The 26,111-nt window shown below is 42.6% G+C and overlaps 1 protein-coding gene across 1 annotated transcript in view; it reads right to left on the bottom strand.

Moving 5' to 3' along the window:
- The window catches only part of FNDC3B (fibronectin type III domain containing 3B), a 186,073-nt gene that overhangs the window by 121,992 nt on the left and 37,970 nt on the right, over positions 1–26,111 (bottom strand). Inside the window, exon 3 of the mRNA XM_071438067.1 lies at positions 19,318–19,393. Coding sequence (XP_071294168.1) covers positions 19,318–19,393 — 76 coding nt within the window. The remainder of the gene's footprint in view (positions 1–19,317; positions 19,394–26,111) is intronic.

Genomic DNA, 26,111 nt, shown 5'->3' on the forward strand with positions numbered 1-26,111 from the left:
AGGAACACTTACTCCTGGCACTCCCCAGCACCATCCCCATGTACTGTGATTGCTTAAAACTGCTGCCTTTGCACACAAAATGTGTGTTTCAGCAAGAGCTGGGCTGCCCAAAAAGTCCACCTTGGAAAGCTCTTTGCACTCTCGAGATTTTTTTTACAAGTAACTAAGAAGGGAATTTTTTTTTTTTAAACCACGTGCTACCAAAGGCCCCCAAAATTATCAGCATGTGAAAGAAACTTGCTTTACACCTTAACTGCATTGTGTTTAATTGATAGAGTATGACAAGCACATCCTTAGCTCTCTAGAAAGTGAAGTGCCTGCCCCTCCTTCTGGCTGCGCTCCCCAGTTTGTGCCAAAAGAGCAAGGACTGAGCATCTCCACCAGCTTCACACAAACCAGCTCTTTGTAAAGGCCTTCATCCAGATCCATCTCACCAAATTTTCAGATTTGAGGTGCCCATGAACACCCTTGTCCCTGCCTGTGATTGTCCAATGCACCCTTTGGGATGCTCTCCCTGTTTTGGAGGGAAGCGAGGTGCTGGGTCCACCCCCAGTGACTGCCTGGAGTTACATGAAACACTGCAAGTCTTGGATCACACTCATCAGACTAACAAGTGTACCTGAAATAAAGCTGTCTCACAGTTATTTCATTCTCAGCTTCCATGGGATTTCTCAGATTCTTTGGATTTCTCACCTTCTGTGCTCTTCATTTCTTTCCAGTGAAGTACTTACTGACAACTATTGGTAGGCTAATACAGAAATAGGGGTTTGAAATTATTTGCTTCTAAGACATGGCAACCAAATAGCTGAGAAATCTCTCCAAAATCCAAAAACCTGAGAAACCGAGCAACTTTCAGCATGTTAGTCAGATGGAAAAAAAATATTACTGCAGGGACATGGGAAATGGAATTATCCTCTCTGTGCTTTGATGTGCAGAGAAAAGTATCCTATCTTCTAAAAAAAAAATAACTGTGATCACATTCTGCTATTCAATACCTTGCATTTCAACAAGGAGGACTATTTGATATTTTAAACAAATAACAGAAATAAATCAAAGCTCTATTTCTGAACTGTCTGAAGCCACGTGTCCTCCCCACACAGTCCCTGCTGCTCTCCCTCCTCCCTTCCTCTTACTCCACAGGCCAATGACCTCCCAAAGGCAATAAAAGCTTTCTGATTCTCTTTAGTATGTTTAGGTGGCCCCTATGATATAGTAGGTTAATTGTAAACAAGTTACTGTAATCACAGGTGCTTCTACTGAGAACTTAAACATGGAATAAACAAATGGATTTATGTAGGCGGGGAAGGAAGGGAAATGGACTCTCACTGTCCACAACCTCACATTATTTGGCTGTAATATGTATTTTCCCATCTGCAAGCTAAGCAACAGCTCCACTCTTCTCAGGGAGAACCTGAGAGGTACATAGTGGACTACAAATCCTTTCTGCCTGCTTAGCAGCTGACAGCAAGAAAAAAAGCAGGAAGCTCAGATGTGCTTGGCATGCATTGGGAAGCTACAATACATTTGCATCCACAAAACGTTATTATTAAGTAATAAGCAATAACAAGGCAGAAAAGATTTCCTTCCAAGCTGTTAAAATTTTCCAGCCGATGGGTCCCGATTAGTCACAACAAAACTATTTCATCACAGGGTGAAACAAACGCATCCACTCTGGCAGCGCCGCGGCCACGCCGCACCTCGGAGCATGACATGACGCACAGATGCTGGCAATCTGGGGAGGGGGTGGCAGCCTGCTGCACACATCTGTTATTGTGGGAAAAAGCCATGTTGGTGTTTTGTCAAATTGCTCTATTAGTAATGAATACAGCTGTTCCACATGGGATAATCTGTGTTGCAACACTTCGCTAAGTGACTCCGCGCACAACTATGCCCTGCTGTTCATGCTCGGCTGTAGTTCTGATTATCCAGGGAGGTGCCACTGTGCTTTTAAAATTAAAAAAAAAAAAAAAAAAGGTTGAGCACAACTGTTTGTGCTTCAAGGAATGGCAAAATAAATAGTTTCTCCCTGCCATGTATGTGTTTTTCACTGGAAATCACAATGTATTCTGAAATTAGGGCAACTGCCCACTGGTAACACAGAGCTGAGCCAAGTGTCTCTTCAGCTTTGCTGAGAGCAAAGGGAGTGCTGACCAAGGTTTTAGCATAAACATACAAGAGCCTGAGAAGTTATCACCACCTCAGGCTTCAACTCAAGGCTTAAGTAAAGGAAAATACCATCATCCTCCTCCCCTTGATAAATCCCTGAATGGAAATAAGTAAAGGATTATCACTGCTCACAGACTAACTGAAAGTCAAAGGAACATCCCAGTGCTCAAGGCTACACTTTTTGCTTACTACCCTCTTGTCACATCTGAGGCTGATGTTAGACCAAATACATTCCCTGTTACAAAGCCATTTCCAACACAAAATGCTAAGTCTACTGAGATAGTCACTATCACAATAATGCCTTAAAGCAGGCTACAGGTGCAGCACCTTTGAAACTGCCAGCCCGCAATGAGAATGTGGAATTTGTGTCAGTTCTCCCCCCCAGAGCTCAGCTTTCAGACTTTGTGCAGCTACAGACGGACCCTGAGGACAGTGGCCTTTTGTGTGCAAGGCCAGGTGGGGAGCTGGGTCCTGCTGCTGGCAGACACCTCGAAGGAGCTCTCTTTGTCCACAGGAAACAAAACCCTCTGCTTCCAGCAGATACAGCACAATGGTTAACAGGATAGGAGAGCATGTGCAACGGTGAAATGAAGTTGATGGTGATATTTTACACTGAGGAAAAAACATAAGAAACCCCACCCTGGTTTCAAGAAGACACTTAGAGGCCAACAAGACTTAGAGTTTTCAGGCTGTAGCAAAGACTTCAAAAAGAAAAGGGGAAACAGCCAGGTGGAAAAAAAAATAATTCCCAGATATGCAAACCTATTTGGATGTGTATTTTTGAGATGCTCTCATTTAAGTACAAATAGAAATATCCAGTGGATGAAATTCCCACTTGGTTTCCCAAATCGGAAATTCCCAAATTTCCACTTTTGTAAAGCTCTAGGGCAAAACCCACTACCAGCACAGATAGTACATGCATTTATACTTAAGCACCAGTTTAGTTCTTCTGTGCCCCCTTTCTGCCTCATGCACAGACCAAGAAAAAGGCACTTTTATGGTGACCAGACCCTCAGCTGTGGTCAGCCTGTGAATGTGCAGGGGCATGCTGGGGGTGCAGGATGCCCATCACAGCATCCACTCCAAAGCTTTAGCCCAAGATGTGCCCTCTCAGTCACAGCTGCCAAGGTGGCAAAGCTGACTTGTAGTGTGGGAAAATGCTGCAGGTACAGAAGCCACAAGTGTTTGCTGCAGAATGGATGCACTGACATGGGAAAGTACAAAGCATGCAGGTCAAGTTGCAAGCAAGGCAGGAAGATGCAGAGCAGGGCAAACTGGCATTCCTCATGTGAATTTGAAATAAGATGTGCCAAGCTCTCTGAGGTCCAAAAGAGGCTGTGATTCTCCTGATATTTGGACAGAAGAATGAGACAAACAACAGAAGGAGAGGCCACTGTTTCTGAACTGAAGAATTTATATTGCTCTGAAATCAGGGAGAGAGTTCCTCTCCACACAGCATCCCTTAGTGAATGAGCTCCTGAGCTGAGGCCAGGGAGGGGCAGGGACTCCAAGGATAACCCCTTTGTGCACCCCTCACAATTTACTGATCCCCAACAAGTGTCTGCAATTTTCATTGAAAATAAATTAAATGGTTCCCAGACAAAGAAAAGGCACAGCCCTGCCAGAAGATCTCCACAGGACTGAAGTGACACCTGACTGCCCAGCACCTCCTCAGCCCCTGGGCCATCTGCATTTCCCATTTCTTTCTGGGCAGTTCAGCAGATGATCAGTTCTAGTTCACAGCAGAAAGAAGCCTGAGGTGACACAAGTGTAATGAATATGGGCTGGGTTTCAAAAGCCCCCCCAGCAAGACCATATGCAGAAGAAACAATAAAAAGGGTCTCACACACAAGAGGGTCCCAGGCTCTCTGATGATGCCTCACAGCCACCCAAAGCCTGTGGCACACACACCCATCAAGCAGTGAAAAGCAGGCACTTCAAACCATCTGTAAGCTGAAAAAAATCATTTAACAAGTGGCTTTCTTGTGTTCTAACCCCTGTAACACACAGCTCATGTTCCTAACTCACATTAGTTCATCATTTTCCTACCATGGTGCATAATTAGTGACTGGATAAATAGGTTTGTGAGCTAATGCCACTAAAGTGGAAGTATCACTCTCATTTCTTCCTCCTCCTGACCTCCTCCTCCTCTTTTTTGCTCCTGAACTGTGGGAGCTGAGACTAAATGGCAGAAGATCAGTTTTTCCTTCCTGACCTGGCAAATGGGTCAGGCAAATGCCAGCACCAGGCAGAGGAAACAGTGGGAAATGATGCAAAGGGTGGAGAGGACATCATGAGGTCATGTCTTTCAGCAGCAGCAGCTCTCCATCAGGTCAGGTCATTTGTATCAAACCAAAGTCAAAAACAACCACTGTTTTTACCAGTAAAAACTGTCTTCTACTAACAGAAAAATCACAAGGGAGAGAAGCACTTTAGAGCAGTATAAGACAGAGAAGCCACCCAACTGAACTGAAAGCTCTGTAAGTATCAACACATCCACAGCAAGGCTGAAGAATCATTATCCAGCTTCTGAGACACGATTAAAATAAAGGTTTGAATGTAGGTTAGACATACTGGAAGATGTAGTAATTCACAGGTAAAATACAGAAGATGAATAAATCAGAAAGAGGCAGAAAAGAGTTCCTTATGTACAATGAAACAGCACTGGTGAATGCAAGCAAACCAAATAAAATGACACTTGGGAATAAAATACTATTTTCACTTTTTCTCCATCCAGAATAATACAATTAAAATTCTGAGCATGATTCTCTACAGCCCCTCACGTTTGGAGGATGTTACTTTGGCCAACACTCTCTCAGACTTGCAGCATGTACTTTCCCTCTTTTAATCAAAAATACTCTTCAAAAAGACAATGAATCAGAGCATGCAGTTCACTTGTGTGCTCTGAAACTCCTTCTGAAGGGGGCAAATTTGCTCCACTGGCTGCTGAGGAATTTGGAGGGAGTCTGGTCCCCTGGAAGGCAGGCAGAGCTCTCACCCCACTGAGCACACAGCTCTTCTGGCCACATTTCCCAGGCACATCTCATGGGGAGAGGCATCAGCTGTCTCCAGAGGGAGTCAAAGTCAGCTCCACACATGTACAAGAGTCACTTTTTACTGAAGGGGGTGGGAAATCTGTGGAGAGAGCAGCAAAACCCATGTGGAAGCATGCAGGGCTTAGAAAGAGCTCCACGTTCCTTATCAGCAGTGCTGCATGCTGCCAGCTTTTAAGGGCTATCTGGTTTGAAATGCAATTTTTCAGCCTCTAACTGCATTTGTACTTAGAAAAGAATCACTGCTGCTTTAATGACTCTCATTACATTTTTAATTATAAAAAGTTCAATTTAAAATTGCCCAGACATTTGCACAAACTACTTTTAGCAACTCACTAAACCCAGGCAGATAAGACTAACCACTGTGCCTGCCTGGCACATCTATCTTAAGAGTAAAAATAAAGCAAGAAAAATAATGCTTCAAATTGGATATTTAAAATGGTCCTTGCCATACAGCTCCTAAAATGATGAAACAAGGGGTTTAAGAAGTTGGAAGCACAGGAGAGATAGGAGAATTGAAGTAATATTGCAACTGTACAGTCTGAGCTTAGAAAATAGCTACAGTTCTATTTCTGACATAGCAGTTGGCTCAAATAGCTACCTAATTCCCTTAACCCATCTCGTGCATAAGCTTTTCTGGCTACATATAGAATGGAAATAACTGGGAATGAGCAGCAGTTGATGAATCAGCTTGTAGATCTCAATTTCTTTTGTGGCTATATTGTACTTCAGGGCAGAGCACCCAAATTTGATGCAAAGGTATCTGTGTTGACCCTAAAACTGAAATTCATTCAATTTGCTGTGTTTGTCAGCAACACAATTTCAGCCTTAGATTCACCCTGAGGAAAACAAACCTTCTGTTATTTGAACATATAAAAGGCTGTAGTTCAAATAAAGCCAAAGCATCAATAAATAAATTGAAAAACCTTTGAACACACTCCCACCTTTCTGCAGAGTTAAGCCTCACTTGCAGAGAAGCTGTTGGAGAAAAACTCTTTTGTAAACCAAAACTTTTGTAAACCAAGGCTCCTTGGCTGAGGCACTTACCAGGAAAACATTCAATTCCTGTGCTACATAATTTTTAAAAAAAAATTTAAAAACATTTTTAAAAATTAAAATTTGTCACTGTTGAACCAGCTCAGCAAGGAGCCTGCTAGCCAGGCTGCACACTGCTCTGGCCTTTTGTAAGGAGCAAATTCCAATAATACTCAAAGTGAGCTGTACCCTGGCTGAGCAGACATGATCTAGAAATGCAGGTAATAAAAAAAGATACTGAACATCCCTTGTAAGTATTCTGGGGCAGGTAATCTTTTTACAAGACATGAAGACTTTTATACAGTACAATGAAGAGTCAGGTAAAATTTTCTGCAGTTGCCAGGCAGTTCCAATGGACATGTGATCTATGTAGCATGCAGTGCAATAAAGTGTCCTAAAAAAGACAAATGTACCGAATGAAAATGAGTAGGAAAAAAGGATCAAAACAATTAGACAGTTCCTTATTTAGCCTAGTGAAATCTCTAGGGACACCTCACATCTGCTCAAGTTTCAAACCAGTTGGTACCCGGAGCCTCACCTTCCTTGGGGACAGTCCTCAGCCATCCTCTGCAGCCATCACAGCCCCTTCAAACTGTTAAAGCATTTCTCAGAGTACAGAAAAATGTACACAGGCACTTGTGTCCACAAAGGATGGGCACACAGATGACTCTGGAATAACAGCATTAATATGCACGTTCATTTTCCCACTGACTCATTACCTCTCTTATCCAGCCTATTCTGACACATTCATTATCAGAGCAGTTCATAAGAACACAGAATATCCCAAAAGAGAACTTCAGGAGAAGCTTAATTAAATAACCGATTATTCTTTATGTTTAAAAAATAAAGACATGCACATACACTTCCATGTGACAAGCTCCCTGGGGAAAAATTTGTAAAATAAGCATAAAGTGTTTATTTAACTCAGAGAAGCAATTAAACCATTTAGAAGAGCTCAAAGTAGGCATTATGCTGATTATCCCTTAATTACGTGCATTCACAGCAGTGACAGACAAACTGCAACAATAACAACTATGTTACCATACTCATTTTTTCCTGACCTGGGCACATTCTACAACAAATCCATCAGGGATGCGTATTCAAGCTGATTTAAGAGTGATGGTCCACATTGTTACCAGCATGAAGATATCTGTGATTGCTGCTCCTAAAACCAAGTTAAACATGCCTAAGTTTATTTCAATACAAACGTGACAGAGCATCCAATACTAATGAGAGCCTAACTGCAATTCTCATCTCTCTGTTACTCTGCCCTAATTGCAGCCTCTCACTCCTGCACTGCACCCTCCTGCCCAGGGCTTGGGACCCCCAGGGTGGCAAGGAGGGTGGCACAAGAGGGTGGCAGAGCTTGATCTGTGCTGTCAAGACAGAACTGGCAGCAAACACATGCCAAGGAGTGCCTTGGGGGAAATCCCAGCTGGAGGAACCGCAGTGAGGATCCCAAACCATGCGCTCCCCTTGGATTGAAGGTGGGGATGCAGCTGCAGCCAGCACAGACAGAGCCTGCAAAATGCCACCATGCCTGCAGCTCAGCCACCCAAAAGGCAGCAGCTGGAGCACTTTTTCCACCCAGCAGCAGCATCCCACCACAGGGTGAGCAAAGCCACTTCAGAGCTGTCCTGGCAGAAGGAGCCACGACAGGAACGCGCTCCGCTCCAGCCCCGGCAGGGCAAAGCGGCTGCCAAGGCATGGAGTCGCCAAGAAAATTACAATATGATAGTCTTAATTACACTAATTGCGTTTCCTGGTATTGAGGCAGGATTAATATAGTGTTTCTTATGCTAGATTTCATAAACACAATTGGTTTCAGCTTAACTCTTCGTTATTGTATTGCACAGTTCTTGCAAACAATTAGCCACCAATTATGTTCATTTCGTTTTGCAGATGACTGATAAACATTCCAAATATCAGAATTTTCCCTCAAGGGAGGCAAATTACTTCTAACTTAAGTAACCTTAATGAAGCCTCAGTGAAAATCCTGTGGGCAAATCACCCCAGGCACTTGCTTGCCATTTCCATGCTTGCACCAAGGATTAGAAAAACTTCCACTCAGAGGAAGAGCCGTAGCCAAAATGGCTTTGGAGAGCTGAGTGACCATCTTAAGGTGATAACATGACCATATATAAATACAAATATTTTTCGGTTTTTTTAATATGTATGTATATTTTTACAGTTGTACATAAATACCTCTTCTATGTAAAATCAGACGAACACATATACAGAAACACACATAAACACTTGTACACAAATACTTGGTTTAGAAATCAAACATATTTGAGCCAGTGTACATCTCAAGGCTACAGGTGCTGGGAACTGGACTGGAGTGGCCTAATTAATGCCCCACTCCCACCCTGCTCACCACAGCCCCATCATCAAACCCAAGTGCTCACACAATTGAGAATGGCAGGCATTGTGTTTCAGGCCCCTCTGCAGGCACAGCTCCAACATTCAGAACAATCCAGCCAGAAATGTTCAAAAATGTTATGCTGAGATAATATCGTCTGCTGAGACAAAAATAGTCTTTTATTACGTTACCCAGAGGTCATCTGGAGCGACCTCGCCGGGATGGCATGTGGAGAGCCTCACCCTCAGCAGCAGCAGGCAGGGTAACCTAAACTCCCAGAGTTTCTAGGAATTTTAGGCAGGGTTTTTATAAATAACACAGTATAGCTTTGCTTAACATGTACACCGCTTAAAAGGTGAAGCTTGGATAAACGGTATACAGATGGTTACAGGCCAAATGGTCACTTCCAAAACTTGAAAGCTGTATGGTCAAAAAAACCCAAAATCCAAGTATTTTGAGGAAAAGAAAAAAACCATAATATTGCAAGCTCTTGCTTGCCAGTGCTGTCAATACCAAAGCATTCCCATAACACAACAGTTAAAACATACTTTGCTGCTAAAGCCTTAAACCAGGGTTTCTGCTCAGGTTCTTTTTTCCATACCTGCAGGGCCACAAGCCCTGCACTTGCCAGGAGAAGCAAAAATAAACTTTGCTGGTGAATCATTTGCAATCCTTCCCAGACACACTGAGTTAACACGGTTCTGTCCTACCAGGTATTTCTTAACATCTCCTATATGGGGCATATTGACAGGAAATTACCAGCAACCCAGAGAGCAAGGCACTGCTTGTGACAACCCATCGACATTTAAATGTTCCCCAACATCCTCATCCCCAACAGAAACAAGAGGAATAAACTTTGAAAAAAATCAGAGCAAGGAAAAAACCCCAAACCAAATCACAAAACGCACCATCAAAACTGTTGTTAACAATATAATCAGGAAGGCAAAAGTCATAAGCAGTAACCAAACCCAGCCTATAAACAAAGCATGTGCAGAACCCTGCAGCTTTACATTATAAACACATGGGGTACATTAATAAAAAACTAAATTGCACAAATTATGACAACTTGGTATTTTGTTGAACATTGAAAAGAAAAACCCCAACAAAACTCCCACTCATCTCCAGGAGTAGCTTCATTTTTAAGTAGTGTTTGAAGCTCTCTGACCCACAAAGAAAGGAAAAATCAAAATTAATTCTTGTGGTGCTTAAATGAGTAAATCACAGTGTAGGTTTATTTGTTTCTAGGATATTTGTCCTAAATAATTTGGAATATTAAAGTCAGATTCTAGATTTACTGTTAAACAACTATTACTGATACAACTGGATGGCAGTCTACACACTTTGAGGTTGTCCACAGTTATGCAATTTCACACTGGTTAATGTGGTTGAGTGGGCTTTTTCCTTTCCTTTTTGTTTTGAAACCACTGATGCTTACATCACTTGGATTACAAAGCTGACTCAGCAATTTATTTCTGTAATATCATCTCTTCTTCCAACCCCTATTAATGAAAATATTCACGACACACTAAATGAGCTGTTGATGTCACAGGCACAGAATCCTCCCTATGTGGCAGTGACCACGAGGAAACACTGGTGCAGAAGGAACAAACAAGACTCTAAGATATGATCACACAAATTGTATCTAAATATAGAAGGGGTTTGACTGTCAGAGTGAAAGCTGCCCAGCCCCAGAAACCTGATAACAGCAGAATCAACAGCTGATTCAATACAGCTTTCAACAACCACTACACTAGTTGGTTTTTTTTGGTTTTTTTTTATGGTGGGAATAAGTACAATTTGAAATTCAGCAAAAGCAACAATCCAATTTACATACTTTACCATTTAAAGTCAACTCATTATTATCACTTATCCGAGTTGAGATTTGTTTCAAAATTAAAAATGAGAAGCATAATACTAAAAGCCCTGCAAAGATTCCAAGTTACAATGTGCTTCATCCCCATCCCTAATCCACATCTACACGAACAACAAACATGAACCAGAATCACAGACATTAAAGAATAAAAAGCATGGGAAACTAAATATTTGCTTGTGATGAGGAGTAAAGGAATTTAATATGGATAATGGAATAATTTCATTATTCTTCTGGCCAATAAATATAATTACTTCAGATTAGGAAAGTTGACTACAACTGCCTTACTAATTCAGAACTATAGCTGCACTAATACACTGTAAAAAGACTAAAAGCACTGACTAATGGGTTTGCAATGTCTGTAGCCTGTGGATCTTGGACTTGAAAACCCTGCCACCATTGACTGGAATGCACTGGGTCCATAGTAGGAGGATTAGCTGCATTTAGCAGGGCTGACACAACTTCAGCGTTCCTGCAGATACCCACACACTCACAGAGATTCCCTGTGTTTTGGGCAGAGATCCAGAGATATTGGGAAACTTAAAAATTGATAGTATGCTGATACAAGACAGCCTTCCCAAGGGCCCTTGGATGTACCACGATGCCTGATTCTGTCAGACATATACATATTTTATATATATATATATAAACACACACATACACAAGGAAAATAAGGACAGACACAAACGCCAAACACAAGTCCTGCATATTTACAAACCCAAAAAAAGTCTGAAATTACAGCCCAGACCGTATGTTCTAACAGTTGTCTTTAAAGTCTGCTGTCCTAATTCTAGAGATCAACGCATTTCCCAGCAGCAGATCCTTAGGCATCCCAAAAAAACACACAAAAATATCTCCATTTCAGCAAAGGACAAGCTTCAAGAACTGCATCTCTGCTCATCTGGGTGCTGTTCTGCTGGGAAGCAGGACAATTGGTTTTTACATATGTACAAACCAGAATGGTTCAAGTCTTAATTTATTTCTCCTGCCCTTCTCCTCCTCCAGGGCTCCTGTGCCCTGAGGCCACGTCAGCAGGACACAGCACTGGCTGCCAGGTCCCATCCCAGCCTGGCCAGGGCAGTGGCTTCCCCAGGGACCAGGCTGGACCAAGAGCCTCTGGCCACCCCTCCAGCATAGGTGGCCACAGACCATCAGCAAGGGTCTCAAGAAATCCTTGGTTTCCACATTTCACAGAATTTCCAAACTATCTCCAACCTTACCTGTATCACTGTCCCTTTCTCTCAGTGTACTACAAAACAGTCACAATTTAGCATTTGGAAAGATTAAGCCAAATTAAAATTTAATGACATGCCAAGATTCTTTTTCCTTTTGTCTTGTATCAGGGGAGCTATAACAAATAACAGCTACCAACTGTAAAGAACCAGATATTCCACCCAGCAAAGCTACAAGTGCAGGTGCATCTGGTTCAAGATTTAATCACACACATGCAAAATAAATTTCCATAATTATTCTTAGCATTATCGGATTTAAAATGGAGAAGCTAAGATTATTCACACAGTAAACAAAGCATCCCATTGTTTACTCTTGGCTTCTTACATGGCTTCCTATACTTGATTGTGGTGTGCTAAAAAAATAAAACCATGAGATGAACAGTGAATGGTGAGGTGATCTCACTGAGAATAACATGGGAAAAACCCACTCCAGGCTAGCAGCTCTTTGCTCTCTCTTAGATTTCAACACATGGCTCACAAAGATATGAAAGCCTTAAAGTTGTTTATTGCACATGAAAGGAATAAAGGATACATCACCAGGACCAAAGTTTTCTAAGGTGATCAAACACTAAAAGGGCAAAGAGACTATCTCTGACATACAGGGAGGCACCAAAAACATCAGAAATAACACAGAGGATGAAAGGTTCCTCCGCAAATTCGGATATTTTCTAGCTGGGCAACAACGTGAAAACAAATTAAGAGTGCCTGTTATGATTATATGATTAACAGCTGGTGGTTTATAGCTATGGAGTGCACCATGGATAACATCCCAACAGGAAAGGCACAGCTGATCCCAGGCCTGGGGACATGCCTGTGCTACAGAGCTGAGTTTGCTGAAACACTCAAGTGACCAAGCCCAGAAGATGGTGACAATGCCTCTAAAGGATAATACTGACTCTGTTATAGATATTAAAAAAATATTTTGGTCAATTCAGAGGCTGATTAGACACTGACATGAGATTCTTCTCAGTTATTCTCAACCACAGCTTTGCTCTGGAAGATGTTTATGCAGATATTTCCTAATTTGTCCATTAATAGAAAGAACTTTAATAAATCAAAAACATGTTTGTGCTTACAGGAGAGCAATGGGCACTGCAAGCCTGGCTTTTCCATCAAATACTAAATCTAGACACCAAGTACCAGGAGTCAAAGTAAAGTGATGTAAATGAGGAGTAAGAGTTATGCTTTAAAACTTAATAGGGTGAAAAGGGCCTTTGCTGGTAAACAGAAAGAAACTGAGCCAAAGCTTAATAAATAAAGTGTAAACAAAAGCTATTTAATACCAAGAGCTATGCTGTAAAGCACCACCACACAGACTGCTCTGCTGCAAGCCCTAATGACCAAAACAGTCTGAACTGAAGCTGCATTTCCTTCAGGGAGTTTTCCATCCCCTGGAACCAGCCTGCCCACCAGCACGTAGGTGGAAAGAGCTGAAACACTTTGCAGAAACAAGGAGAGACAGAAGCAGAGCTCACCCAGCACTTCACCCCTCCCTCCCCTGCCACAGCCAGGCACGTCCATCCTGTCCTGCTGCCATGCACCCTGGCAGATGTCCCCAGAGCCTGTGCCCAGGAACTGCCTGACCACAAGCAGCTCCCAAGCACCAGCAGATACAGGTGAGAAAGGACAAGGTTTCTTTCTGCTCTGACACATGTAATGTTCTGATCAATGCAGTGCTTTGCAGCATGCTAAGAATGCCGTCACAAACGTATTTCTTAAAAATGTAACCAAATTCTGTCATTCAGGTGATGCTCTGGATAGAAGCAGGTACTGAACCAAAGGGACTCCAGCTCCAGCCTCTGGACCTCCCCAGCACACAGGCAGTGCCTGCCCTGGAGGGCCCAAAGAACCTTCCACCTGCAGATTTCACCAGCTGCTCCTTATTAAAGCACCTCCAGCCTTCTCAAGCCTCTACAAAGCAGCAGGACTTCAGGTGCTGCTGCTCTTTCACCTCAGAGTGAAACCACACCAGGTCCCCTGATGAACAGCCCAGCATCTGCCTCTGCAGAGTGATGGAGCAGGTGCTCCCAGCTCCTGATGCACCAGGTGGACTGGCAGCACTGGGATCACAGCCAGCTCCCTGAGCCTGCACCTTTCTGTTCTGTCCCCTCAGGCTGCTCTCCTCCCCAGGCTCTGCTGTGACATCCAGAAGTGGGATCAGCACATCAAGGGAGGTGATGCTCCCCCTCTACTCTGCTCTCCTGAGACCTCACCTGGAGTACTGCATCCAGCTCTGGGGTCCCCAACGTGAAAATAAGGTGGAACTGTTGGATAGAGTCCAGAGGAGGGTCAGGAAGATGATGGTAAGGCTGCTATGGAGGCAGGCTGAGAGTGGAGCTCTTCAGCCTTGGAGAAGGCCATGAGGAGACCTCAGAACCCCTTCCAGTGCCTAAAAAAGGGCTCAAAAAGAGCTGGAGAGGGACTTTGGACAAGGTTATGGAGTGACAGGATAAGGCTTTAATCAAAAAGAAGGCAGGTTTACATTAGATAAGAGGAGGAAATTCTTTATGTGAAGGTGTTAATAGACAAACAGGTTGTTCAGAGAAGCTGTGGCTGCACCATCCCTGCAAGTGTCCAAGGCCAGGCTGGGCAGGGCTTGGAAGAACCTGGGACAGTGGAAGGGGTCCCTGCCCAGGGCAGAGGGGCTGGAATGAGATGATCTTCAAGGCCCCTTCCAACCCAAACCATTCTGGGACTCTGTGATCCATCTGTTCCCCTGTATGTGCCCATCACCACTCTCATCCCCGTGCCTCTGTCCCCACCCAGTAACACCCCACAGGTACCACTCACTTGCTCACACTGTGTCCCATCTATTTTCTAATCTTTCCTCCCCTGCAAGAAACTGACTCACTTCCTCATTTCCAACCTCATACCGTAGAGGAAAAAAAAAATATACACTTTGTTTGGTTAGCTTTGACTGTACTAGCAGCCTTATTTCACTGACACACACACTCTTCCTACACAAATATACAGCTGTTAAGCCTTTAATATTATCCATTCCTCTGCACTGCCACACCAAACCACACCCACCCACCAAATTAAGGGAATAATAATTCCAGGAAATCTTTCATTTTAGAAACCACTGCTAAATTTTTTGCATACTTCTGGTCTTTTTCTTGAGTTGCTCAGTTTTAGAGACACAGAAAAAGCAGCAGTGAAGTTTAATTCTTGCATTCTTTGTTTTACAAGATAAGAAGCAGCAAAGACTTCAAGTTCAAGCCTCAATGGCAAAACACTTGAAAACATCACTTGAAACAAATATCAGTATTAGTAAACTGTCTATGTTTTTATCCTGTTTTCATTTCAAAATGCAACCACCCAAAAGCAATTCAGGTCCTTGTCTGCAACCCAGATATTTATGTTCCAACATAACTACACCCCCTCCATGCCACTGCACATCTGTACCTTGTCCTTGAATAAATCACAAAAGCCAGTTTAATGCAGAGCCTTGCTCACCCTATGCAAGGGTGAATTCCCCCTGCTCCAGGAGAGAATTAAAGCAGAATTTTTAACCCTTTAGCATATTTGTTTTCAGGAAAATTTTATTCTTCACTATTCCAAACCTTGTGCTGGCATACAAGACAAAGACTAGAGGTGAGTTTCAAGAGAGCATTTCCAGCAGCATGGGTTAGGCAGAATTTACCAGGAATTCCATTTTTTTTCCATCAGCTGCTTTTCTGCTGCCTGCTCTTCTACATTCTTACAGGCTTTTTGCAGCTTTATATGCATACAGAAAATTCAGTTTGGTTTGTGGCAGAAAATGAGATCCAGCTTGAGGACCATTTACACGGATGGCAATAAAAAGGACATTTAGCAGTAATTGGGCAATTCTGTGTGATCAATGGATAGAAGCTTTATGCAGCCTGCATACTCTGTACACACATATTTTCAACATGTGGGTGACAAGCAAGGTCAGGTGGCACCAGAACAATCATTCTGCCCATGTTATTCCTACCACAGCGGGTGTGACAGCTTGGCACGATTGCCTTCCAGGAGGGAAAGGCTCTGAACAGATTCTCAAGTACAGCTTCACTGCCCCAAACTATGCACAAACAGTGAATTTTTCAAGTGTGAATGACAAAACTCTCAGGCAGCAAAAAAAGTTCCTACCAAAGATCTCAAGATATTGGCTAAAAAACTCATATTTAATCAGCCCCTAGGGAAACGTGAGTTTCCTGAACATGTCAGTTTCACATGAGATCTATTTATTTTGAAATTTAGAAAGCAGAATAATTTTATTTTTTTTAAATTCAGGGCTCTGTTTCAATTCCTACCAGATCCAGGCTCTCAACCTGCTCCATATTTCATTTATTGTGGTTACCACAAAGCTAGAAGCAATCTTTCATACAAAGGAAATACAAGGTCTACAGTTAACAGCTGAGTAAAGAAATGGCTGAGGATATGCCCTGCCCTTGTCCTTTTCTTGCAGAGCTAGCCTCAGTCAAGTCCTGATTTTTTGACAAATAAAATAGGAATATGTGAAAAGGAAATGAAGCATTTAAAGTATCGACACATTTATGAAGTATTTAATACCTGCCAAACTTTCTGTAAAGAGCAGCTTTTACAATACTGATGACAGAGCACATACACATGTTCCATCTTGCAAAGGCACCGAAGGGAGATCCTAAACCAGAGGGGCAGCTCTGCAGTCAGAGCCCTGAGCTCATTCTGGGCCTTTGGCAGCACGGGGTGAGCAGGGAAATCCCAAAGGAAGCACACCAGAGATTTTGTCATTAACACCGCCATGGACTGAAAGGAACAAAGACTGGCCATGGCATCACACATGAATAAAGGATGTGCTTTATGTTTCCACTCCACCCCACAGGCCAGGTGGGCAGCCCCAACATCCAGCAAGGCCTGGGGTGTTGCACAGCCCAGCACCATGTGCCTCCCATCCACACAGGCAGCCTCGGGGCTTGGTTCAGCTTCCCCAGCATCCCTTTTCTTTATTCCTTTATTTGGCTGTTCTTATAAAGGCTACAAAAGTCACATTGCACACAGCATCTCTGCTATCACATGAGACTGAGAAGGCAAATCCTGAGGAAGTCAGACAACAACACAACTCCTGCTGAGAGCACCTGGAACTGTTCAGATGCTTCCCTAAACAACTCACCACATGGGCTGTGCACTCAAGGGCTGGATTTCTCCAGAACACCAGATTTACTCTGGGTTTTTTATTTTATTTTCTCTTTAAATCTGTCTTCTCAAGGAAACCACAGACCCTTCTCCATGCCCACTGACCAGCTGAACTTCTCCCAGCCACCATCATCTCCAAGAGCTGCCTAATCCAGGCCCACACCAGGAACTACAGGGCTTATAAAACATTGTCTTAAACAAGTACATTAAAAAAAACCCATGAATGAAGAGAGCACTTGCTGCAACACCTTGCATCCTCAGCTAAAAATACATATTTTTTCCTGTTTTTTATTATTTAGGGGTCATTATTTTTTTTTAAGTTTTCACTGATTATTTTACTGCTGCAACTCCAAGGAACTGGAAGAAGCTTTTGTATTTGAGATTTCTCCACCACTCCAAAACATCAGAAACATCCAAATGTGCATCTGTTCTTTCTGGCTTAAAACAGTGATTACTCAATTAGTGGCTAATTACACTTCAGGGTGTTTAAAACAGAGGATATTCCACAGAGGTTTTATTCATGCAAGTGTCTTTTTTCCAACCTTGGTAAGACAAATGAAGATTCACTAAGTCATCTTTTCTGGTTTTGCCTCAGTCCTCTAAAGCACATAGAGATACACCACAGCTGTGGAGCCAAACAGGGCTCTGGACACAAAGTGGGGCTCACAGGGCTTCCAGAGCTGGCTCCAGGAGCTCAACCTGAAGATTTCATACTGCTCAAAAAGTCATATGCAAAAAAAGTAAAAAAAAAAAAATTATTCTACATAAGCAAAGTTAGCTGTCCCTGCAGAACGGTCACATGGGAAGAGCTTTCGTATGTCCTGAAGAATTCAGTGTTACCAAGCCTGACATCTCAAGTTTTTATTAACAGTGTTCACTCCCTGCACTCAGGAGACTCACCCAATTTGTAATAAAGCCATCCTTCACACTCTGAATATTCAGCAGCACATCTTATGTCATAACCCTGAGTACGTGGCAGTAAGGAAAAAGCAAGTATCATCTATTCCACAGGGAGCTACCAGCTGAGAGGCACTGCCCAAAAAGAGACTTTCATGCTGCCTTAACATAGTGCTAAAATTATTCCTTATCCTGCTAATCATAGTGCAGTGTGGGAGCATTGGAAAATGCAACATTATTGTCTGGGTGCTGCCCTATGTACAGGGAATACATTCACCTTTAAACATACCAAACATCCATAACCTTTAAACATACCAAACATCCATAACCTTTAAACATACCAAAAATTCTGTCACAGGGGAAAAAAAATAATAGACACTAAGTTTTGTGGAGCAGGGGGGTGTGTAATTTCCAAAAATACTGCACACAAAATAAGCCTGTCTTCTATAATAACCTCAGAGCACAAAACCAGAACTGTCACAAATCCAAATCTTAGTATATTTGCAGGCTGATTACAACAGATCTTCTGCAATAGATCACTATTAAGTTCCACAGCTGCATGGTAAGAGCAGCTTTACCAAAAGGAAAAAAGAACCACACCACCACCACAGTCAGGTGTTTTCCTGTGTTTGAAGCATGTACTTAGCTCAGCAATAAAAATATTTTACAATAAAGTAGGATCAGAATCTTTAGCTTGAAAAGAATATCAAGAATTTTCAGGCCAAACTGAAAGGGTGTATGCAAATAAACATGAGCCTTGGCAATCAATACTGCAGCTATAGCAAATAAAAGGAGACAATCTTATGCTAGAAATTCTAAATCAATTTTAACAAAGACTGCTGATGAGTACCAAACAAGTCCCACTGGCACAAACACGTTAAATTACTGGGAATACAGAACCATGAGACTTCAAGTTGCCTTCATTTAAACACACTGTCTGAACACCACTTTGAGTATGGACAAAATTATAAATAAATGGGGTCATAATTATATTTGTAATGGAAATCTTTCATGTACTAAGCCAGAATAAAGCATTCTTCTTAAATAAAAGGAATAGCCAGCTTTATTCCTCTGTTAATTGCCACATGGACCAATTTCTTACCACACAGCATGTTGGCTATAAATCTCAACAAGCAGCTTTAAATTCCTGTTATTGTTGCTCATCAAGACCAAATAACCCTGGATGGTGTTCAGGGAAGCTTCTGTAACGTCTATCTCAAACAACTATTAATTCATCATTTCCATGGGGATGGAACTTCAAGCAAGAACCACCCACTCCTTCACTGCTTAAATGGAGGGGGTGTCACAAAAAAGATGCAAAGAGGCTGCAAGATGGGCCTGATAAATAACAGAAGAGAGAAATCCTCCTGGACTTCCAAGAAATGCATGACTCATCCTGAGATACTGAGCTCCTAGAATACAGAGAGCAGCCACGTCTGCAAGTTCTCACTCCCCCAGTGCTTCAGTGCATTCTCAGAGCTGCAAATCACATTTTTGGAGAGAGGACAGAACAGGTATTCCATAAAGCAAAGCAATGCTCATCCACGTGTTTGTGCATCCTCTTACCTTGGATGCACTGGAGGGTTCCATCCTCAGCCCTTATTGTAAAGGTTTCACCTGGATTAACTTGAACCAAAAAGACCTGCAGAAAGAAAAATAAACATTTGTTTCACTGTGATCTCCAAAAACTGAAATCTCCCTGAAACAGTGACTGTACTCTATCCCTTTTCTGAAAGGGGTGGGGAAGCAGGGAGAGCACAGACTGGCATAATCACACCCCAGACTGCAGGAGCAGGCAAAGATCTGAAACCCACCTACATTTTAGGAGCTGAAATGAAGATGGAACTAATTGCATACAGGTAAGAATTATGGCTTTGAGTCCCACACCACGTTCTTGGGGTGTGTTTAACTTGGCCAAATGCTGCTAGCTAAGGACACAAATCTTCAGACCACTGGCACATTAGAACAGAGAATACATGAACTCCAACATGCAGCACCAACCCATAATGGGATTTCAAGTTCACAGGAATAAAAGTTTTTTGCTCTGGAGAGTTGACCCATTATGTTTGCAAAACTTTATATTTCAGTCTTGCACATAACAGATCTCAGTTAAGCAAAACCTGTAGGCACACACACAGTTTAACAGTTGCACACACAACCAGTAATAAACTATTTATTAACAAATATAATATTTTTAAAATAATAAAACAATCATCCCAGTCTCCCATTGCTGAATCCTGCAGATGATGGGATAACACAAGGACCAGGAAGCACCAAAATATGTCCAGTTCATAGTATGTTGTATCATCTTTATAAATGTTCAGGTATCTGAAACCATGGGTTTAAAACCTGTGATTTAGAATCCTTTCTTAAATGGACAGTGTCACTGAGGACTAGAGACCATTTATCCCACCTTGCTGCTTGTGAAACTTTCACTAAAATATTTTAAACACACTTCTGCTAACTGCTTTGTCAGAAGTTCAATCAAGATATAAATTAAATTTTCAATTTGTACCAAAATTAATCTACATTTTTTGTCAAAGCTCTCTCGAAATTTAGGTCTGGTCTTTATATACTGGGACATTTGCATGCAGAATCCAATCATTCAATATGCAAAGAGAGAATTTGAATTCATGTTGTGTTTCTGAATCCCTTAAGCCAAATGCATAAGATAATTATTACCTAGATGACCTTTTGAATTACAGTAATCCTACAGAAACCCATTATTCCACCAACATTTTTAAAGCTCAAGCTGAAAATCAGAAAATGACATATGAAAGCCATTATGTTGTCTGGAACAATCATTTCTCAGGGAGCACTGATCAGAGTGGATCTGGTCCAGCACACAGAGCACAATAAATGGTTCAGGAAAGATAAAAGGCACAAAGCCATTCCATCCCTAATCTCCAAACAATCAACATTTAAGTGACAGCATTTAAGTGCTCTTCTGCTATGAATAGGCGTGAATTATCCACCACAGGACACGGGCAGCAGGTCAAAAAATGTGCAGAGCAAAGCAGTGTCATCCAGCTTAATAAAAAAAATCCAAAACAAGCAATCAACAAGAAACCAGAACTCAGAGGCCAAGAATCAGCAATATTTCATCAGCTCATTTGCATTACGTGTCTAAACCAATAGCCCTAAAAGCTGGTTATTTACTAACAAATTGGATTAACATAAGTCAGAAGCCCTTTCAAAGACCTTTGCAACTTTGGAAGAACTTGGTCCAGCTCCTCAAAACACAGACTCTACCTATGACTGATGCCCTGTACATGTAAAGCTCCATCCTTTCCCTAAAGCAGGACAGACAGATTCCTCTTCCTACCCAAGGCTCGTGCCTACCCCAGAGTTATCAGAAAATTTACAAATTCCTGTCCCAGGAGTCCATCCCAGCACAAGTGTCCACATCAGCACAGACACAGTTGTCCCTTTACAATAATTCCTTGGGGTTCTGCATTAAAAAAGGTGATATTCCCAATCACAGCTGCTGCTTTTGATGGTCCAAATGAAGCAGCTTCATCCCTGCCTAATCACAGGTGTTTTAAAGACAAACAAATTGTTCCAGTAACAAATTTGTTTCCTGCAGAGCAGCAGCCACACAGCTTTGTCCCCCCATCACAAGACTGTAGGCAGAGCCTGGCACTTATCTACAGTAGCTTCTATTAGAATGTTATAGATATGGAAATAACTCCTTACTGACAGATGCTCAAACCAGCCACCTTTGGAGCCCAAGAAAACATTTACAGGCTGTTGCTGGGGGAAGGCAGCAATATCAAGAGCAAACAGGAATAGCCAAGGTGTGACTGACGTGGGTCAACAGTGGAGCAAGGGCTGGGCACAAAGGCAGGACATGGAACCAAAGTGGCCTCAGACCTGGGAGCAGCAACCATGCTCCCCATGCTTCCTTCCAGAGGCTGCAACCCATGCCCAGCTCCTCCCTTCCCAAAACTGGAGTACTGAGGTGCTGCCCATAACCCATCCCACCACCCAGTCCCCCCAGAGCTCACAGCTGCACAGCACTGACCAGAGAGATGCAGGAATGAGGCCAAACCATTAAAGCCAGCACATGTTGAATATTATATATAGGGCACCTTCCAGCCAACACCCCTGAGTTGTCCCAGTTGCCTGGGACAAAAAATGCCAAGGCACACTGCAACTTCTTTTGTTTAGACACACTTTAAGTATATAAAAGTAATTCCGTGATTTATTTTTCCCCAAGTCCTCATAAACAACAAAACCATATTCTGCAGCCTGGAACACAGCTTTCCTCTTTCACACAAGGGATCTTCAGGAGAAGCTTCGTTTCTAAAGCTTTTAATTAAAAAATCTGAGGAAAACAATAAAAAAAGGTGTAAAGATAACATCTCTATTTTAATGAAAACAAACCCAGATGATCTTTAATTGTGCTATGCCTCTTCCAATATTCATCATCCCAAGTATGCATAATTATGAGATGGCAACAGGGAAGAACTTGAAGGGTCACTTGGAGCCCTCACTGCTGGCTGGCAGCATCTCAGGGTGTGGTCTCATGTCCAAGGTCACCCCAGCCCACTTCCAGTCCTTGGCCTCCTCCCATCCAAAAAGCTGGAGCACATGACAGCTGGGAACAGGGCATCAGCAGCACAATCCCAAAGGATTCTTCTTTCCCCTAAAAAGTACTCTGATGTTTAACTCAGCAGTTTAATCCACTTGGGGGTGAAGCCCAGCCATACCTGCTGCATCCTCAGAGAAAGCTTGTTATCTCCATAAAGCTCTTTTTGCACTAATTTTGCATTTAAGAATGTCATTCTGTTTTATTGAAAGTCATGTTTGTTGAGTGATGAATGTTACTGAGTTGCATAGCTACTATAAATATTTATAATCCCACAGAGTATGTCCAGACTAAGTTTGCATGACAAGCCAAGCACGTGTCACTCGTGCCTCCCCTGCTCCCAATATCCAACTCTCATGGCCAGGGGAAGCAGGGGAAGGGACTAAAGAAGTGCCCACAAAGCCAATGCAGGCATAAGCTCAGGTTCAGAAATAAATAAACTGAGCCTGGGAAGTTTTAGATTGGATATTGAGAAGGAATTTTTACTATGAGGGTGGGGAAGCCCTGGAACAGAGAAGTGTGGATGCCCCTGGATCCCTGGAAATGTCCAAGGCCAGGTTGGAGAGGGCTTGGAGCAACCTGGGACAGTGGAAGGTGTCCCTGCCATGGCAGGGGATGGAAAGAGATGGGCTTTAATGTCCCTTCCATCCAAACCACCCCATGATATAAAACTACATATACTGTGGGGAAACACTCTCATACAAAGGCAGAAATGCCACCTGACAAGGACCAAGGGCATACACTATTATCTCTTTTGTACACTACTGGTTTACTTATGGTAAGTAAGTACCACTAGGTTTACTTATGCAAGAGTTTGAGCCCACAACAGCACAAGAGAAAACTGACACTCAAGGCAGACCCTCACCCTCCACCTGCTCTGTGGCCTCTCACAGCAGTGAGAGGGATGACACGCACCTGAATCTATGTGATGCTATTCAGCCCCAGAGCTCACCTAAAGTATTTCCCCCTTACGAGAACATTTTCCTCACTGAGGTCAAAGAGCAGCTTGCAGGGCTTAGGCTTATTCAAAGCCCACATTAAACATTCCCCCCTTGTGGAGAATTTTCCCTTCCATGAGATATATTGTGCTTCACACAGCTGGGGAGCACAACATCATAGGCAACACCTGGGATCCAGCCACAGGGTCCTCACAAATGCCTGAAACCATTAACATTTATTGTAATTACGGTTTCTATGGCACATAACTTATGGAATGCATTGCATCTTTTGGGAAAAGAAAACAAACAACAAAACAATCACTTGTACCCATTCCATTATCTACTTTAAAAGAATGTGCCCCAATAAATTTCCAGGTGCATCCCCACAGGAAGGACCAGGGAAGTCACAGCATTCTGTGTGCAATACTCTTCTCAGGAACACATCCCTCAGTCACACAGAGCAGGTAGGCTAAACACTTTCAGCATCTCTTCAGTAAGAAAAATCAGGGAACATGCTACATCTTAAACAATAAAGCTGACTTTTAAAAATGGATACTTCAGTTGTGTCTGAAAAAAAACCCACTTTTTTTTTTTGACTGGACAAAAAGTAGAGGTATTAATGGTATTAATAGAGGCATGAAGCAATTTAGGCAGTTTACCATGAGTGTTCTTTACAGCAAAACCCACAAGTGGTAGATCCTGAACCTCCTGATTTATCCAGCCTTAAAACACATACACCAAAGAAGCAGTAAAAATAAAATAAATTAATAAATCGAGAAACCACAAAGAAGTAACTAAATTTTGGCAGCAAGTTCATTCACCCAGCTCAGATGCTGTGGCTCAGTACAAAACCCAGCTAAAGTGCTTTCAGTTGTTTGCAAGGTGCACAGGAAAGCACCAAATCTTGTTCCTCATTCAACTGTACTCTTGTCTCCCTCATTTAAAGCCTGTGACCCTAAAAGACAAGAACAAGCACACACAGCACTATGTACAGTGCCTAAGCTCAAGCCAAGTGGTGAAACCACAGGGTAGGTAAACACAGCTTCACAAAGGGCAGGCAAGCAGAAAATCTGCTGCACCTCTGCAGGTGCAATGAGTGAACCAAGCTGAAATAAAACTTCCCAATTAATTAGCCCAACATTCTGTACAGATGTGCTGTAGCACAGCTAGCTGCCCCTCCACTTTATACTCCAAGCTTTTTAGAGCTTGTAGTGGAGTATACCTACAGGAAACCATTGAAATTCTTGGACCAAAAGGTTAATTATTGCTCCCCGAATCCCCTAAGGAGTTACAAGTGGATTAGAAGCAGAAACAGCTCTGGAAGCAACATGAAAGCATTAAACACAGTCGGCAGTAGTGGAAATAAAGTGTGGGAAACTAAAAAAAAAAAAAAAAAAAAAAAAAAAAAAAAAAGTCGGTGCTAGAAATGCCACTTTGGGTAGTCTAGAGGAGAGGGATTACTGTCAAGCAGGCAGAGACATTCCTTGCCCTGCCTTGTGCAGCTCTCTAGCCCTGACTCTCAGGCAGATACAGAAAGGGAATGTTCCCATGCAATTGCCTTACACTGCAGGCCTGTTCACTGGCAGATTTGCCTTTTGCATCACTCTCCAGCTGGCTGCTGGCAAGGCCAAGGTGTTTCACCAGCTCCAGTCTGTTTTATTCTGTGTGTAAGAACGGGTCTTTTGAGGAAAGGCTTTTCCCTGGAGCTCAGCATTTCCAGGCACAGCTCCTAATGCAGCTCTGTGGTGCTGGCACAGCTGAGGCCTCACAAATCCAGTAACACATGAGGGTGAGCAACAGCCAGGGCACCCAGAGCCTCCATTCTCCATCAGAACCTCCATTCTGTCAGCCCCAAAGCCCCTGCCTGCTGGCCACACTGCAGCCTGCAAAACTCCACACTCCTCATCCTGCACCAGCTCTGCTAGGATGCTTTCTCACCACCAGCTTCTAATGGAGACTGTAATTACACCCTGTAAATGTGTGTCCTCCTAAAGCTAGAACCTATTTATGGAGTCATATAAACCACCTTTCTTAAGGAAGTCATTCCTGTGTGAATCTAACCTGAAGCCTCTTCCCACCTCACAAGTAACTACAATAAATCTCTTTCAACAAACACTCAACACTGGTTTCCATGTTACAACAAACCACGTTAAGAGCAATTAACATAGTTCATTTGCAAAGATCAAACAAAGCATTTATTCCAACTTCATTCCATCTCTAGAACTGTACTTTTAAAAAGCAAAGACATCACCTAAAGGTTCAGGAGTAGGATGAAAATGACAAAGCATAGAGGTAGTTAAGCTTTGCAACAGAGAAGGGCACATCCATACTAGAACCCAAAAAAGCCTCATGGGAAACTGGTATTTCAGCTACAGGTACTTCAACAGATAAGGAGATGAGATCCAAAAGCATCATCCAGCAAACACACAGAAGAGGGACCTGGCCCAGAACTGTTCTACTGAGTTGTGCTTGCATAACACAGCAAAAGCAAGAAGCAATGTGCTTCCAGTGCACCTGCAACTCTTTTTAATGCAAAACATTAGCTGAGAAACTACTTTAAAGGCAACACAGGCATCTGCCAAGCCAGGCTGCTGAATCATCAAAGATGGGGAAATGGAAAGATTGGGCTTAGAGCACCATCTCAAAGGAGGGCTCAGAAGATTTCACTTATTCTTTCTGGAATACAGAAGGACACACTGACAAGACAGTCTGACCTGGTAAGTGGTTTCCAGCAAGGAAGCAAGTGTGTACTTAAAGAACAATTATCCTTTTTAGTATGAATAAAATTGTTCCTTCATCTAAGTGTAGCAATATTGGATTTGGTAAATACA

Source organism: Agelaius tricolor, unplaced genomic scaffold (genome assembly GCF_023055355.1).
Source record: "Agelaius tricolor isolate 1412-34295 unplaced genomic scaffold, bAgeTri1.0.p SCAF_12, whole genome shotgun sequence".
NCBI classification, from domain to species: Eukaryota; Metazoa; Chordata; class Aves; order Passeriformes; family Icteridae; genus Agelaius; species Agelaius tricolor.